The following is a 17,527-nucleotide window of genomic DNA, read 5'->3' as shown; positions in this document are numbered from 1 at the left end:
GGGGAAAAAAGTGATGACCAAACAGGGACAAAGACATGGTCAAAGTCTGGAGGTTACTACTGAATGAGATGCAAGAGCAAATAAATAAATAAGAATTAAAAAGCCAGTTCAGCCTGAGCACAATGACAAAAAAAGTAATAGCAACTGAATACCAGTGAAACTAGTAAGAAGGAGAATATGCACACACAGCTATGGCCAGCTTATAAGCAGGCTTTAATAAAAATTGCTACAAATCACAACAAGAAATAAGAGAAAATTCTGTATGTACCCTCAGTATGGTCTTCTCTTCATTCTTCCCATCAGTAAATGTAAAATATAATTAACACTGCCATAGGTAGAAGTAATAAATACAGAAGAACCAGCCACAACCTGTATTTAATTACAAGGGAGATGCTAGCAATGAAACGTACAGTAGGTTCTTGTTTAAATTGAAAAAGAAAAAAAAAGAAAAGGACTGCATTATTGCACTTCAGAAAAGAATTAAGGAGCTCCTTGGCTTATTGGGGACTACAAAAACAATCACTGCTATAAGCTGGGTTTACATATTTGCTCTATTAATTTACACAGCCCTGGTGAAACCTCACATTGCAATGCAGCTGCTAAATTACACTGCTCTTGGTAATGGGCATAAAAAGATGCAAGAGCATGCAAAGTGTATTCAAACAGACAATTAAAATTATCAATTCTGTTGACAGCTAAAATGAAGGAACTGTGCTGAGGTTTAATGGTGCTGCATGAAGGACACCCTGTTTGTGGGTGATTGAATTAACCAGGATCACGCGTCGACAGTCTGCCTCTGTCCAACACTGCACATCAGGCCAATTTACTTTCTGCTTATTAAAATAATTTAATTCCACAGATTGTTCCCAGGCATTTCTGAGTCTCTTGCTGCTCTTTCCTCCTCCTCTCACTAATGATGGCATCTTAATTATTGTGCTCATTTTACGCCACCACAAATGGCTGGGTCACCACAGAGCACTCCAGTCAGTTTGGCTGAACCAACACATCCTTGGGGTGATCCTCCCCAAATCAGCAGGAGATCTGGCCAGACACACTACAGCCTCAAAGTTCTGAAGCAGAAAAAGCATTCAACAAAGTTGTTTGCATTCAATTTAGCACTAGTTTATCCATATTGTTTCTTTTAATAGGTCTTCAAATCGGCTCGCTTATTAAATCTATAATATTCTAAGAATTTCAGCTTCCAGCCATGTAGGAATAATGTGTTTGACAAGTCCAAAATAAGAATTCCAGAGAAAACGAAATTTCAGAAAGAAATAGGAAACTTGAAACCTCTTTTCTAAGCTGAGCAACAATCTCACATCTCTGACTAGTATTACCACTCGTGATCTAAAGTTCCTGTGAAAAAGCAGCTCAGACTAAGCAACATATCAAAATACTGAGACTAAAAATGTTCTCCTAGAGGTTTATTTTAGTACCTCCAAAGGCTGAATGACTTCAGTTTAAGAGATTTATTTCAATAGACTTTGGCAACTAATTCTGACATTTCGTTTTGAGAAGTTAATGCTGTTTTAAATTGAGTGTGCACTGATTACACCTTCATCTGAAGTGAAAATACATCAGTGTGTAGCAGTGATACCTGGATGGAACTGAGATGGGAAATGTGTGCATTTGGTGAGTAATATTGGTTTGCATCTCTTGGTTCCACCAAGCTATGGGATGCATCCCACCGTAGGATTCAGATATTGCACATAGGAGCCAAGCACTACTGCCCATTGCTGGACACCCAGAAGAATTCCTGGTTCAGCACCAGCAGCCAAGCACAAGAAAGAAACCATTAGTAATAAATATCACGTGTAAAAATGCAGGTGTGTTTGGAAGTTACAAAAATGGCAGCACTTAAATCCTTTTTAAGTCTTCAAAGACATCGATAAGGCACTTTTGTTTGACAGGGCTGAAATCCCAAAGTCCCAGAATGGAATGAGCAATTTTTAACCCTGAGGTATTGGAATGAACTGACACCAGAACTGGAAAAATGTTATATCTCCTTCAGTTTAATGCTTTGGGTGTACAGTGCCAGATTGGGGTTTATAATGTGACACCAGCTCTATGGAAATATACTGAATATTCCAGTTGTGTGACACTTTGCTATCACTGATGATCTCAAACTTCTTCCAACCTCTGAATTTCATGTCAAGACTTGGACTTGTATCAGCTATGAGTGCGTTCGAAATACTAACTTCTAAATCTGAGCTGCAGAGGTAATTTAATAGAGATGTTGATGGGCAAGTCCTGATTTCAGCCTCATAGGTAAGACTATAAAAAAAATCCAGAGTAAATTTAATTTTTAAGAAATGGCCGATTCAAGGTTTTCACAATATTCACACAGCCCTAAATGATTATATATTGTATTTTGCCGTTTCTAATATATGAAACAAAGTCAAGTCTGTAGAGACATAGGATTAATACAGGGGAACTCAGACTGAATCATGGCAATATCCAAAATCTTAGGTACAAAACAAAAAAACCTTTCTGATAAATGGCAGGAATGAAATGAATCCATAAACAATTCTGATTTTTGCACAATAGTAATATATGAAAACAACTTACGGTTCAGAACCAGCCGGTCCTCTCTGAATTCAAATGGCTTTTCTATATAAAAAACCTTCTGCTGGAATCCAGGGACACATTCTAAATCTTCTGCACATGCAAGCAGCAGAACCTGAAGGGGAAAAAAAACCCCAGAAATAGACTTTTAACATCCACTCCTTCATCCATCATGTTGGCTTCTGGGAACCATAGCAGGTTTAGGCTCAGTGCTCATAAAACAAAACATTGGGGTCCATACTCATAAAACAAAATATCCATCACATCACACTTCCCCTTCAAATCTTGCTAAACAATTTTTATGTAAGGTTTTTGCTTTTATATATATGGGCTGGCATTGAAATTACAAAATAGTAGCTTTCAAGGTGAATTTCAGTTCAGAATATCAATAAAGAATGTTACTGGTCCATAAAAACACAGGATGTAAGACTGCTCCTAAAAATCACATTTATTTAGGCTTAGTTGAACACAGCTGGACCTAAATATTTGCTGAAATTAGGTACATGCAAATAAATTTGAGAAAAGTGATAAATTAAGAGCTGCAAATCCGTCTCCAAGTTGATCACCAAGTTGCAGAAGAAATTCTGTATTCATGGGTAAAGTCTCACATACAGAAGTTTCATTTCTAAAATAAATTCTTTGCTAGCAAGTAGGAACTGTTTCTTAGCTTTCTCTCCAAGCCACAGTTTGCCCATTCTCCCTACAATCAAAACCTTGTTTACGCCAAGGGAGGACTGAAAAAGAAAAGTGTGCATCACAGAGGAGGTGGATCTGAAGGCTCCAGTTGAATGCAGTTTGTGCCACTGTCAGTACATGGTCACCCAAGCTCTGTGTCACCACAGGAACATCAAAGGAGGAAGCTTACAAGCAAAATAAAATTGCTTGGGAATAGGTACAATTCTAATCTCAGACTCTGAAGCATTTTATCCCTGAATAGAGAAAACAGCCTGAAGGGCTATTTTTCTTGGCAGCTTTTAAATGAGAGCATGGAGGTAAGAATGGTCAAGAAAGAAGCAGCAAGCAAAAAGAAATTACTAAAAAGTTTAAAAGGCTAAAGAGAGAGGCAAAAGGAGGCAAGGTTAAGAGCAGGAAAAGCCAAATCATATTTTCCAACCCATATGTGTGTAAGTGCATTTTCAGAAGTACTTTCTGCTTTAGAACATCTAAAGGTGTTTTACAAAGCCTGACTTTCAGGTGGTGCACTGACCACTCTGATCTCAAAATTGTTATGGGCAATCTGCTGCTTGTCAGGCAGCCCCAGCACAATCAGCTAGAGAGGGCACATGTGGCAACCAGGAACAAAACAAACAGGGGTTCTGAAAGACATTTGCTCTTGCACAATGGGTCTTTTTACTCAAGACATCCTCAACACAAATTACAGTTTTGGAAATGAAGTTCCTCAGGGTTAAAGTGAAGACAATTTCTCCCTAATACCACACCAGTGGATGCTGAGGGTTCTTTTCTCCTTCACCAGCTCAGGTGACAACAGCACTCTCACTTCTCCCAAAGCACCAGCAGCATCTCTCCATCCCACCTCCACTCCTTTATCATCCAAGTCTGCTGATCCTGATCCTAAGAGATGTCCTGCAATATTTTAACAGCTGCACGTTTCCCTACTCCCCACCAGCCACAGTCCATTTGCTAAATCACAGTGCTACATGATCTGCTCTCTCCCTTCTTTCATCTCCCACTCATTTGAAGTCCAGTGTGATCCCATTTACAAAATCCAAAGGCAGCAATGCCCCACCTGCTCTGCATTAGTTGTTCTTATGGGAACCAACTGCTGGATCATTTGTTTCATTGCTATAAAAGCTCAGTCAGAAGTGCCAGCAGACTGCAAGAAACAGCCAGAATATTTCATGTTAATTAATCTGGTGGAAGGCAAACACAACAGATGGACACCTTTGCCTTCCATCCTGTCCTGTTCCACATTGGTCCCTTGGAAGGATTAACCAAGAAAGAAGAGAGAGATTTAAAGTAATACACCAGGAAAAGTGCAGTACACTTGACTGCTATTAATTTCAGTATCATCACACTGTTCCTGCCTTTCTTAAAAAGGTTTAAAACCACAGCTCCCCAATCCCTCATTCTCTTAATGACGTTGATATATTGATTTTATTGGAGATTTTGGGGTTGAGAACTGGATGTGTCCCCTTCAGTCTTCCAGCAAGAGATATCTGCAAATGTGCACTGAGGTATTCAGAGCCTGCCCTGAAGATTGTGCATAAAGCTTGATTACTGATTGTTAAAAAACCTGCCTTATATGCATTTCAATGGGTATATGCACAGGAAGAAAGGCACACATGCATCTTCTGCACACATTTTCTGTGTGCACAGGTGCAGGTTTAAAGTACCTGTCTCTCTGACTCACTGTTCCTGGATGAATATGCATAAAAATGCAATCACTGCTGGAGAAAACCTCTGCCCATCTCAAGATGCAAGCAAAGTTATATAATGAGTCCCCACCAGAAAAACAGTCCAAGCCATATATCCTGAAATTTATCTACAAACAGCTCTTCTCCTAAAGGATGAACACAGCAAGTAAGAGGCAAATCATGTTCTGGTCTCCCAGCTACTCAAGCCTTAAAGCTGGAACTCTTGTCTTACAGAGCTATAAATAAAAAGCCTCTTTGGACATCATCTAGAGCAGTACTGAGAGATGGGAATATGTCAACTTTATCAGATTTGTGACAGTCTAAGTTGACTTTGAAATCTGGGCAGTCTAAATGGGTCATGAGTTAACTTCTGTAAGCCTGGTACAGAAGGCTCACATAATAGAGATGCAGCAAATAGAAAATGACCTTTACTCCCTTTGAAATAATTACAAGACTAAAGCTTGGCCTTGCTGTGAAATGGAACATTTTATTCCACTTGTGCAATTCCAGGCACTTTTTTCTTCTCTACATGTCAGACAAAATGTTAAATCTGTCATTGCATGGACAGTTTTTAATGAATTGTATTTAAAAAAGAAAATTATTCTTTTAATTTATTTTTCTCATGAAGAAACTTCTGTTGAACTAAATGTCTATCTCATTAAAATAATTTCTTAAAAGGTTCTTCACACTGGGGAGAGCAGTCTTTAAAAATATCTTGAAAAATTAAGTCAGGCAGATATATGTTTAAGGCAAAGAGGCTTGTTCAAAGCAGAATACAGTCTGAATTTGAACACCATGTGGATTTCATATTTTGTATATATAAAAGTTTTTATGGAATGGTAGCTGCCTATATGAAGACTTCAGCTAAATACACTGTAAATAATATTTAAATGTCATATGTAGAACTCTGAATAAACAAATATTGTTCACCCAGCTAGTCAAATGTTGGGCAATTAGTACAAAAGGATCCTTCACCTGCTCCCAAGAAAAAAGACAAAATTCCTGAACAAAAATGACAGTAATGCAACAAACAATTTGCTCATGAAAATCTAAAAGGGGAGAAGTCTGAAAAGCAAAGCAGAGTTGTGACTACTCAGACCTACAGACCCTATGTTCATCAACAAGCAAAATCAAAGCTTTTCATGACCTCCAGCTTTTCAGAAATGTACAGATCACAGACTCAGTTTTAATATCATGACAATTTTTCTTTCAGCATTTATTGCCAGTTTGTGAGGAAATGTCATAGTTCAGAAAACTCCTGTGCTAGTTGGGCCACTGTGCTGGAACTCTACTCCTGGTGAGATATCAAGCCTAAGAACCACTTTTTTTTTGTTAATAAACCACCACGTACGTGCTGGTGACCTTTGCTGACCTCAGCATTTGCACTGAGAGCTGCTCACATAGAATATGGTTGGAAAGCAAAAAAGGAGAGCAATTTAATACTGTGCTGCAGAGGAAATGAATAAACTCCCTGATGCTAAAGCACCTTTGGGTATCACGACACCTCAACGTAACAGGGTCCTTCTTCCTCCTCTTCTGGTGACTGAAAGCCATCTCAGAAAGGTCTTTCTAAAGAATTTCAGATTCTCTATGTTCTTTTCTGCTTGCACAGTTTCAGTTTGGCCACATGCTCATTCTGCAAATGAATTTTCTCACCTTTTGCTGTGTACATCCTCATATCTTCATTAGCCCTACCTCGAGGAGACCACCTAGCACAGAAACACAAGCTGCAAAATATTAATTGCATTTCACACAAATTCTTATGGTGTGAAATCCATCCTTGTGTGAGGCTCTACTTAATTAGAAACCTAAATGGTGCAGACACCTGTGAAAGCCATATGCCCAGACAGGAATTCTGCACAGAGTAAAGGTAAATAAATCTCTTTTCAGAGGAAAATATTCTGTAGGACCACATTCTACTTTTGACATCAGGAGAGTAACCTGAAATAAAAACAAATCAACAAAAAGGAGGAGCTAAAATTGAAATCATGTTCATTTTTACTAAGAGCAGTAATTTCAAGAGTTCAAAAATTGTGAATCACATTCTGAGAAATGAGTTTTCACTTCTGGTTGTTTTGTTTGGTGTTTCTGGTAGGGTTGGGGGTTTTTTTATCTTTTCAAGTATGGTTTGGGGGCTTCTTTTTTATTTGACTCATTTACTTGGAAGTGGGTATTGAAAATTTATGCTTCTGAGCTTTTCTGTGGAAACATGAGAAACAGAAATTTGCTTTTTGCATATGAAAACTTCAGATTTTCATAAGAAATATGGTGATCTTTAGAGCTGAGAATGAAGAGAAAAAAGTAATCAGAATAATGAGAACTGCCAACACTGAATTAAATTGCTCATGACAAAATATTTTTATCATGCAGATTGAGATTTTTGAATCTTAAAACCTTTTCCATGTTCAGGTGCTGCAACACCAGACCCACAGAAATGGAGAATGAGGAGGCCATCAGAGAAGGAAAGACGTGATAAACAGCACACAGTCATAGGGAGATGATGAAATTTGAAGTCTTCTCTCAGATTTAAATGAGGGAGTTATTCAAATGAAATTATCAGAGGGATACTTAAAATAAAGAGAATGCAGCTCTAAGTGAGGTTCTGATTCTGCTTTACACAGACTCCAATTAGTGTCAGCAGGTCCTAAGGCAATTATTTCATCAAATCACACACACAGACTGGACATGAAGTTCTCCGTGTCTTCTGTGTTTTTTAATACCAAATAGAACAAAAAAAAAAAAAAACCACCTCAAAAGCCTGAATAAATTATCCTCTGATTGGCATAATTAACAAAGGCATTTTAACTTTACAGAAAGGTATGTTGAATTATTTATCTCTGAATGTGACTAAATTAATTAAATGCAGCTCTTTCAAATTAATTTGATTTCTAGAATGCTATTATTTGGGGCATTTTTAATGCAATATTTTCATTTTAGGAGGAAGTTTTCACTGTTTCAGGCTTTAACTGCTCTTCTATCAGGAAAGAAGTTAAAAAAAAAGACTGTTCCCTATCTCTACAGCTCTACCTCTCTATCTGATAGAGAGTTCCAGTCATTTTTGTAAGAAATGCTATTAAGATTTGTCACTAAGATTCTTCAAGGATGATAAATATCCTCTTAAAGGGCCTGCCTATCCATTTACTGCACAGCCCTGTCCTAAAAGGGAAAGTCACACTCGGAGTACTGAAGAGTGGGCTATGAAAATGCAAATTAGAATGACTTTATTGGCTTAAATGAATTCAGTTCTCCTGTCACTGAAGCTGTGTGACTGCGGTAGGCATCCATTAACTGGAAACAAAATGTGACAAACTCCTTTGTGAGACTATCTACCACAGGAGCTTCTCTTTTATTGGCACTTTCCTTACCTACCTATGTTTATTATAAGGATTTTATGGCATATTCAGTTAAAGGTGTGCATCTTCCTTGGCACTGGGAATCTCATTAAGTTGTTCAAGGAGCAATTTGCCAGTGGTGGTGTCAGAACAGGGAGTATCAAAGAGCCCCTCGCCTTCTGAAGTTGAGGAGCTCTGCAAGAGGCACCATCCTTTTCTTCAGAAATGATTTATTCATTTATTATTGCTCTCAGGGCTGTTCAGAGATCAAAGTGACCACAGAGCCCAACCTGTTCAGGGTGAAGAAGGATAACATGGGCAGTTCCTGCAAAGTACAGGAGAACTCTGACAGCATCCTCATGTCAAGGCAGAGTTGGGACAATCCTCTCTCCCTAATCAGTTTTCCTGCTCTCCCATTCCCATCTGCTCCCTGAGCCCAGTCACCACAAAGTTCTGTGAATCTCATGTCCACAGGATGATGTAGCTGGAAAAACAGGGCCTGGTGTGAGACCCCCACAGTCTGCACCCCAGTCTGGGGCAACTGCCATGAAACTGTAACCTAAAATAAGCTTTTTTATCAATTCTTACAAACATATTTTCCATACTTCAGAACTTGAGCTAGCTTAGATTTCCCTTGGCTTGGGAACCCAGGAAAAACTTGGGAAGTCCAGAGAAGCCCTGGAGTTATTCCAAACCCATCTGGACACATTCCTGTATCATCTGAACCAGGTAACCCATCTCGACAGGAAGGTTGGTCTGGGTGATCTCCAGAAGTGCTTTCCAACCCCAACAATCCTGTGATTCTGTGAGAGCCTTACAGAGGAACCACCTCTGGTGTCACGAGCAGGCACAGTGATCTGCTGGCCAGATCACTTGATCCCAATCAGAAATAATTCCTACATTTCACAACTCCTGACCCTTATTCTGATGGTCATTTCATATCTTCCAGAATAAATTTGTTCACAGTCAGTTTATAGCCATTTATTCCTGCACAAGTCTTGTCTCACAACTAAATTAACCTTTGTCCCCTCTACATCTTCCATTTATTGAGCTAGACAAACCAAACTCTTTCCATCTCCTTCTATTTGGATACATCCCTGTGACCATCTCAGTAACATTTCTTTGTGTCTTCTTAAGCTCCACCTGTGCAAAATGCATAAAGAATTCCAGATAAATGTTCTCCACAGTCTGGATATTTCCTTAAGCCCAAAACATGTTGCCTAATGCTTCCTAAAATTCCTTTTGAAGTCTTGTCATGCTGGTGGCTCACAATCATTCTAAAATTAACCGGCACACAAAGAACTGAGAAATTTGACCTCAGTGGAGGAGTGACCACCATTTACCTACAACAGTGCTAAGCAGCTTCTGCAAGCAGAGCCAGGATTAATCTTTATGAAATATAAACACAGATGCAAACCCTCATGCACTGTTAAATCCATGCCCTTTCTGACCAGATGGGGACCAGCTCTGCCCACGGCCAGCAGAGATCTTCCAGCCCCTTCCCTCTCCATACAGATTCCTAGCTGAGGTTCAGGACCTGCCCACAGATCCTCCCAGCTCAGAATGCTTTGTACCCACAAGGCTCAGAGTGCAGGACCAACTTCCACTTTCAGCCATGCAGATGTATCTGATCATTGCTCAGGTTTTGTAATCCAGGGAATGGCTCTCATCCCGCTTCATTAAGTATTTTGATGATTAATAACAGAGACCAAGAGCTATTACTTGTGCACAAAGTAAGTAATATTTTAAATTACTCAAGTATTTAACAAGTAAATAACTACCCATCATGATTAATAGCACCATTTAACACACTAGACTCGAGCAAAAGGACAGCTTGGGCTCCAAGGTTATTTTTTGTTTATTTTTAGGCATTATGAAGGAAGTAATCATGTTTTGTTGAAACCCATACGCCACCGGAATGAGATTACAACTGGTTAGCCTATTTGGAGAAGCTGCATAATAAATTCATTTTACAGGGTACGGAGTAATGCAAATGAGCCATTCCTGTACCAGTGAAAGAGGCATAAAGAAGAAACATTGAAAGTCAGAGTTCTGGACTGGTTGTGCTGCAAGGTGGGGAATTGCTGAAACCTAAACTGCCTTACAACAATAACCTTTTTGAAGATCTGCTCACACCAAGCATTTTAGTTATTTATTGCCTAATAAATAAACAGGTTGATCCTCTTTTCCAGCAGTAATGACTTCATGAAACATTTAGATGAATGAAAATATGGATCTCTGGTTTTCGAAAAAGGAAATAAATTAAAAATTGTTTAAATTTGTTTAAAACCCTTCACATGGAGTTGCATGGAGCAAAGACATTATTCCACATAGGAAAACACTGATGTGGCAAAAGCTCGTCGGGGAAAAATTAAAATCATATTTCTTAGAGCAGATAGTGGGTTTTGGATAGGATGGCTGGAAACTCTAAGGAACATGATACATGTTTAATTTCCCAGCAGCGTGATAGTGATCAAAAAGAAAAACCAACCTTCCACCTATTATTTTCCCCATATTCCACAGTTAGAGTCTAAAGCAATTATTACTGCAGCACAAAGTGAACTCAGTGTAACACTGAACATCTGTCTTTTGCACTGCTAAGCTAAAACCGAAAATGAGCTTGCTGAAAACAATCTTTGAAAGTATAACATGGATTTAAGGATTAAACACAAACACGCTTCTATCACCTTCAAACATTACAAAAACAGAAACCAACCCCCAGAACTCATAAAAGTGTAAGGACAAGTGAAAATATCTGGTTTTCAACTTCAAAAAAAAAAAAAGATTTGCTGAACGTTTTCTGACCTTTTCCTGAACACTCACAAATGAAAGATTTTTTAAAAATTAATACTTTCAAGTAAAATCCCTCGATTCCAGCAAGGTTATTGGAGAAAAAAACAAGTCTAACATCCAAAGACTCATAATAAAAACTGAGAAATTTCTACAAGGAGCCCAACACAAACCTCTCTACCACTTTTGACAAGATTTTATTTCACACCAACAGGAAGAGGACGACCTAGTCTGTAAAACAAGCTATAGAAAACTCTTTCATGAAGGTATCTGCATATCACATGGTTACCTTTTCTTTACAGCAAATAAGACAGAGCAATAATAGCATGACAGTATTAGAATAAATAGGTGGGAAGATTGGTTTCCTATGGGTTTCTGTTTAAAAACCAAGCTCAGAGGTGAACTCTTAGTAAGGACAGGGCTGTAAATCACCTTAATCTTTTTTAGTGGGTCAAGACATTCTCTATCTTCTCATCTGTTTTTCATTTGCACAAAAATCATGTGAGCTGAGCTAAGAAGTCTTCTTCAGTGCTGGTTTTGAAGGGATTTTACTTTCTTTTCCTGAAGAGCAGTAACTGTACCTCAGTAGTAGTACAGGAGTAACCATACATGGATTTAATTCATTTTGACCAAAGTTCTTGCATCACTGCTCACTTTATAAGTCCAGACCTTATGTATTTACTTACAACAAGTAGTAATTCTCAAGCTCATGGAGTCTTCTTGAAATAAATATAAAAGGATTTAAAAAATGTATTTTTGGCTGTCTCAGCTGCTTATTGAGGAATGCTTTTAATGAACTGCAAAAACACAGTCAAAAGATTGAAAAGAACTTGTACTAACACTTCTGAGTGAAAGCAAGCCCCAGGGGAAAGACAGCAAGTAGTTCAGTATTTTTGAGCTCATCACAATCAAGCAAAATGCCTAAAACTTACAGGCTCCCTTGTGTTAACAGTGACATTAAATCAAGAATGACCTTTCTTTCCAAAGAAATAAAACCCATTAATGCTAGGAACAGATAACTATTAAAGATCAACTCTTAGTAGCCAAAGCAGGGGGAAAAAAATTCAGTCTGGTAAGTTAATTAGAACATAAATAATGTGAAACCAAGACCCTGGTCTATAACCCTCTCTCTTATAATTGCTTGCAATTTAAAAGCTGAATGAAATCTTTTATGCAAAGGACACAACTATTGACCCCACATGTATTAGGTAGTCAAAAAAAATCCTGACACACTGAGAATGAGATCTCAGGAGTATTGCAGAAAGCCTCAGTAACACCCTGCTAAATACTTATTTCTTATTTCTTTACAGAAGAACTTTTGTTCAGCTATCAAGGAACGCTGTTCCTGGGAAATGTTGGATGTTAATTGCTGAAAATGTCACAGGGGTGCTTTTTGGGGTTTTTTTGTTTATTGTAGAAACAATCATAGAAAATGATCTGTACCCATGAGAACAAGGTTTTCCTTAGGTGGAGGAACAGCTGCCAGTCCTGAGGCACAAGAACAGACCTTGTGTCTCACAAATTCCACCAGGGAACCTCCACAATAAACTATCATTTGCTTTTGGGAGCCATTGCTTGAATCAAGTCCAGCTCCTGCAGTGGTCAGGAAGGCTCTGTAGCCTCCCCACCAAACCTCGTGGATGGCACTTCCAGTACTTTTAATTGTTCTGTAATTATCTGTATTTACCAGAAATATCAGCTGCTCCACCTGACTTCCAACAGGCAGCAGCCACAAACAACAAGCATAAAACACATGAGAAGTTGGGAAAAATCTAAATCCCTGCCCTGGATCCTGCTTTAATACCAATAGTACTGAGAATTCCTACAGCAGGATTTGTGACATTCTATTGTGGAATGTCCCACCATTACTACATGGAACAGAGACTAATGTATTATTTTGGAAGTTTATAAAATCAGATTGATTGGCTCATCCTGACAAAGTTAAACCCTTTGGGCTGTACATAAAAATAGGAAAATTTAAAGAAAATATTCAAGTATCCCATAATTTCAAGGCCCTTTTCCTTGTATATAGCAATTTAAATTTACTGGAGCACTTCAATCTTTTTTTCTTGCATGTGCTTCAGCCTGAAAGTGATTGGGGTTCTGTGCTTGCACAGTATAAAGCAATTTAAAATTATTCATCTGCTTCAATTTTTATAGGTACTTTTATTTGAAAATGATTGGGGTTCTGATCATGCTCAGCATTGAACAATTTTAAATTATTTAAATGCCTTTTTTAAATCAATGCCTAATGTTTGGGCCTGAATTCTAGGAGGCTATAGCACATTATCAGCCAGTTTAAATTATACAAGAATATTATATTTTGCACAATCTTTCATCTCCTAAATAAGAATCAGTTTGCAAGGGTGAAAGCATAAAGCATTACACTTCAAAATAAATCAGCATTATGCAAAACCAGAAACCTAATTTTTTCCTTTTTAAATATTGTAAGAGACCCTTTTTCCATAATCAAATTCCTGTTCCTTCCTACATCCTATGAAGCAGGAGCATTTCAGAAGCGACATATATTCCTACTTCCCTAAACTGATATAAACCATTCCAAAGGAGGAGAACAAAATTTTAATGAAGTCTGAGTCCCTGAAAAAATGAAAAGCATTTATTCCCACAACATTTGTCTCATCAGATGTTTTATCAACCAAGCATTCAAGTCCTCTACTGTGATTATACAGAATTTCAAGCACTTCTAGTGCAAGTTTATAGTAAACACAAAGTGTGTCAAAATTCAGGCTGGACTTCAAGGATATCATTCCTGATTTAACAGGACTGATGCACAAAAATCTGTTGGATTTCAGGTTTTAATTCATAACTTATAACTTAACTCAATAGTAAAGAACACACTTTGCTTTCAAGCATTTTTCTGTAAGAGAGGAAATTGAGGTGTAAGGTTTGCAAATGGTGCTGGAGATGTACAAATGGAGAGCTGAGAGCTGCAGGTGCCAGGTCACGTTTTTACTGAATCCTCCATTTTTTCATGCTTGGTATCCTTCATCAGCGCTAGGCCAAGATGCTCACATTTACTACAAAAACCCAGTCCAAGAATTTTGTACTTCCCACCAAGATATTCAACAGATATGAATGTGGACTACACCTCCATTTTTAAATGAGATATCATGGAAAGAAAAACTTATTGGCCAACCTCCTCCAAGGTTTTATCTCCATATTTCACCTTTTGCTTTTGAACACAAAGGACAGAAGAAATAGGACAATTTCTCACCAAGCAAAACAATCCCAGGTTCCTCTGCACATTTGAAAAGACAGGAGCTAGCCCTCAAAGGTATTGGCATGCCTTACTAATCACAAGCTTTTAATTCAGCTTTTCCAATTTCAATTAGTGAGTAAACACTGACATCCTCAATTGCACTACACAGAGCTCCCCTTTATCCAGTTAATCATGTTCACTGCAGCTATTCCCCAGGCTGAGGTTTCAGAGTTCCCAGATTCTGTAAATCCTCAGCATTACATCTTTTGATTCAGGAGCAGAAACACTGACACATCTTATCATGCAGAAACACGTGTCCTGGCTCAGGAAGGAGTGTGTTCTCCTCTCTCCCAGTAGTCAGCTGCCATGCTCCCATGGACAGAATTCAGTTGCAAAGCATCACTAAACTCATCTGGAATATTTTGCTCAAGCTAAACCTGATATTATAGTAATTAAAGTAGCTGTGAGAAACCGTAATTAGACTAAGTGTCCAACAAATATTAATCAGTAAAGTAATATTCTATTATTAAGAAGAAGCTATTCACAGTAGGAGTTTCTCTAGTGAGAAACTAGATTAGGAACTGTGCCAAAATCAAACCAGAAGGCAGAGCAAATTGGGTCATTTGGAGCCTCATTTTAATGTATAAATGTTTTCACCTATATTTCACTCATTTGTAGTGCCATTTTAGTGCAGAAGGCATAAGCAGGCTCCAGGTTTCACTCCTGGACCTGTTGGTTATTCCCAATGCTCTCAGACACTGACCAGGAATTCCCCTCCTCAGTTCTAACCCATGCCAAGAGACAAACTCAGGCCTCACCACAGGCAAACCATTTAACCTCCCCATGCTCCCCCATCTGTAAATGAAAATAATGCGTTTAACACACTAAGCAGGGAGGCTCTGTGATTTGCATCAGAAAATTTATCAAACTTTAAGAACAAGACACTTTCTGTAGAGGACAGCAGGAAGAAATATCTACAAAAAGCAAGAATTTAAAAGTTGAAACTCCAAATTATTTCCTTTTTTAATTAGGCTAAATAGGGGTAATTTTAGGCATATATTTAGGGCAAACATACAGGTGTTGTGTCCTTTTCAGCACCATGGAAAATTTTAACAAGCTTTCAGTTCTGTGATTTCCAGCACTGGTAGAAAGTTGTTTATTACTGAAGAAGCAACAAGAGAACAAAGCACACCACCCATGGCTTCCAGAAGGCTCACATTTTCTAAATGGTGAACTGCAACCCATCAATTAAAACCCATTCTCTAAGTTCACACATCCTGCAATGTTATCTTGTCCCTTTTGCACTCATTAGTGTCTTAACAACAGCAAAGGCTTTATTAGCAACTAACAAAAAATCAGGTTTAATACACAAGACTGAAGAATAAAGCCCTTGAAAGATGTTTATGCTGTGACAGTGGCTTTCAAATCCACACAGGAGATAATTTTACAATTCTAATTCAAAGTAGAGATCTGCATTGTAAGAGACAAAGGAAATTTTGAAAAGCAAAGCCAAAGTGCAAATGAGAAGATCATCTCTACCTCTGCCAACAATTAAATTACAACCCCTTATTGCATCCATTGGCCACAGAAATAAACACCAAGTAGCAAAAGGAGCAAATATTATATGGAGCAGATGGAGAATGGGAAATTGTTTGATCAGATGTCTGGGAAACCGCTCATTTTTTACTTTCCTTTTTAAAAAAACAGAGTGAAATCCAGAAAAGTAGACACAATGGATGGGGTAATAGGTATCCACTGGCAAAAAAGTTCCTGAAAAGTGAGAGTTTGCTGCTATAATTTATTCTCATGTAGTGAGATAAGAAGGCACTTGCAGGTTGGCTCTGGTTTTTTCTAATCAACTGATAAAAAACTAGAGGAAAAACTCAGTGAAAATCAATTAGCCCAAGGGGGAAGAACCACAACAGAGATGACCTGAAGGAGAAATGAGGGGGAGGACATGGAAAAATTGTTCTGTTTGCTCTGAAAGCTCACAGGAGTTCTCACAGAAAGTGTTTTGTGGCTCTGCATTCAGCCCCCAACAGCTCACACACTTCTCAGACTGTGCTTTTCTATCCTGTGTAAGGGCTCCAGTGTTTCTTGGCATCCAATTTGTTTCACTAACATAGTTCATATTGTTTCCATGCTTACCAAGAACTGTTAAAAGCAGGCATGTAAGAAGAAATAATTGCTCTTTTTTCACAGCTTGCTCTAGCCAGCTTAGAGGATGGAGAATTCCATCAAGCAACAAGGGCAAAATCCATCCTAACCCCTAAGGAAAGTCTCATGTGTGACAGAGACAGAATCCCATCCCATTTATTTTTATTTAATCTCCATGCCTTTTCACTTAGCAATTTTCTTTTTGTCATTAGCTACCCCTCTGTTCTAGATTTGGGTTGTCTCTTTTTTTGCCTTTCATTTCTGCTTCCTTATCCTCCATCCCAGAGGCTGCCAGGATTATGGGATTGCTGGAAGGGGCTCGTGTCCCTGAATTCCCTCCACAGCCATGACAGAGACAGGAGCATCACCTCACTCCAAGGAGGGTCCAGATGCCAGCTCTAAAGGTACAGGTGGTCTGTGTGCTCCCAGGTAGTATTTTCAGGGAATTTTTCATCCCCTTGCACACACAATCATGTTTAATTCCAGTTTCCCCTGTAAATTGCACTGCAGCTTCCAGACCAGATTAACACACTTCATAACCTTCACCTCCCCAAGAATATTAACTCCTGCTGAAGCACCCTCAATGCATTAAACGACAGAGAAATAAATATTGGGGAAGAAACTGTAATCTTAAAGAGCAAAGACAAGCATTTCTAAGTCAGAAGCATGTTTTGAAGTCTATAAATTATCAACAGCTGCCTACATAACTTCCTAAAGTGTTACAAGCCAGACCTGTGGTCTTTGTCTGGTTTTAATGTCCTGAATGACACTTGAGTTTTGTGATGGACACTACTGAAATCTACCCTTCTATTATTTTTTATTAGAACTATTTGATCTATAGTTAAAAGATGAATTAAGCTATAATAGCATCTCAAATTTACCTGACCCAGTTTCTACAAAGCTACGCTTTGAATGCTCACCAAAGTGGGTTCTGGCAAACAGGAATAACTCATGAACTCTAAAGGCATTGAAAGATGCTTTCCCTCTCCATTATCTTCCTTAGTTTGTACTCCCCATTATATTTGGGTTCCCTGTTGAGCCATAAAGAATGGTGAATCTCTCTTGAGCATAAATTAATGTGAAGCTTC

The 17,527-nt window shown here is 38.4% G+C and overlaps 2 protein-coding genes across 5 annotated transcripts in view; one reads left to right on the top strand and one right to left on the bottom strand.

The window, feature by feature from the left end:
• The window catches only part of SDR42E1 (short chain dehydrogenase/reductase family 42E, member 1), a 1,031,186-nt gene that overhangs the window by 688,490 nt on the left and 325,169 nt on the right, over positions 1–17,527 (top strand). The window lies entirely within an intron of this gene.
• Positions 1–17,527, bottom strand: part of CDH13 (cadherin 13) — a 438,545-nt gene that overhangs the window by 350,091 nt on the left and 70,927 nt on the right. For both annotated transcript variants that reach the window (XM_009090753.4, XM_018914682.3), the window contains exon 2: positions 2,569–2,680. In XM_009090753.4, the coding sequence (XP_009089001.1) occupies positions 2,569–2,680 (112 nt within the window). The remainder of the gene's footprint in view (positions 1–2,568; positions 2,681–17,527) is intronic.

The sequence above is a fragment of the Serinus canaria genome, chromosome 11 (assembly GCF_022539315.1).
Source record: "Serinus canaria isolate serCan28SL12 chromosome 11, serCan2020, whole genome shotgun sequence".
Taxonomy (NCBI): domain Eukaryota; kingdom Metazoa; phylum Chordata; class Aves; order Passeriformes; family Fringillidae; genus Serinus; species Serinus canaria.
This window is presented reverse-complemented; position numbering and strand designations above follow the sequence as displayed.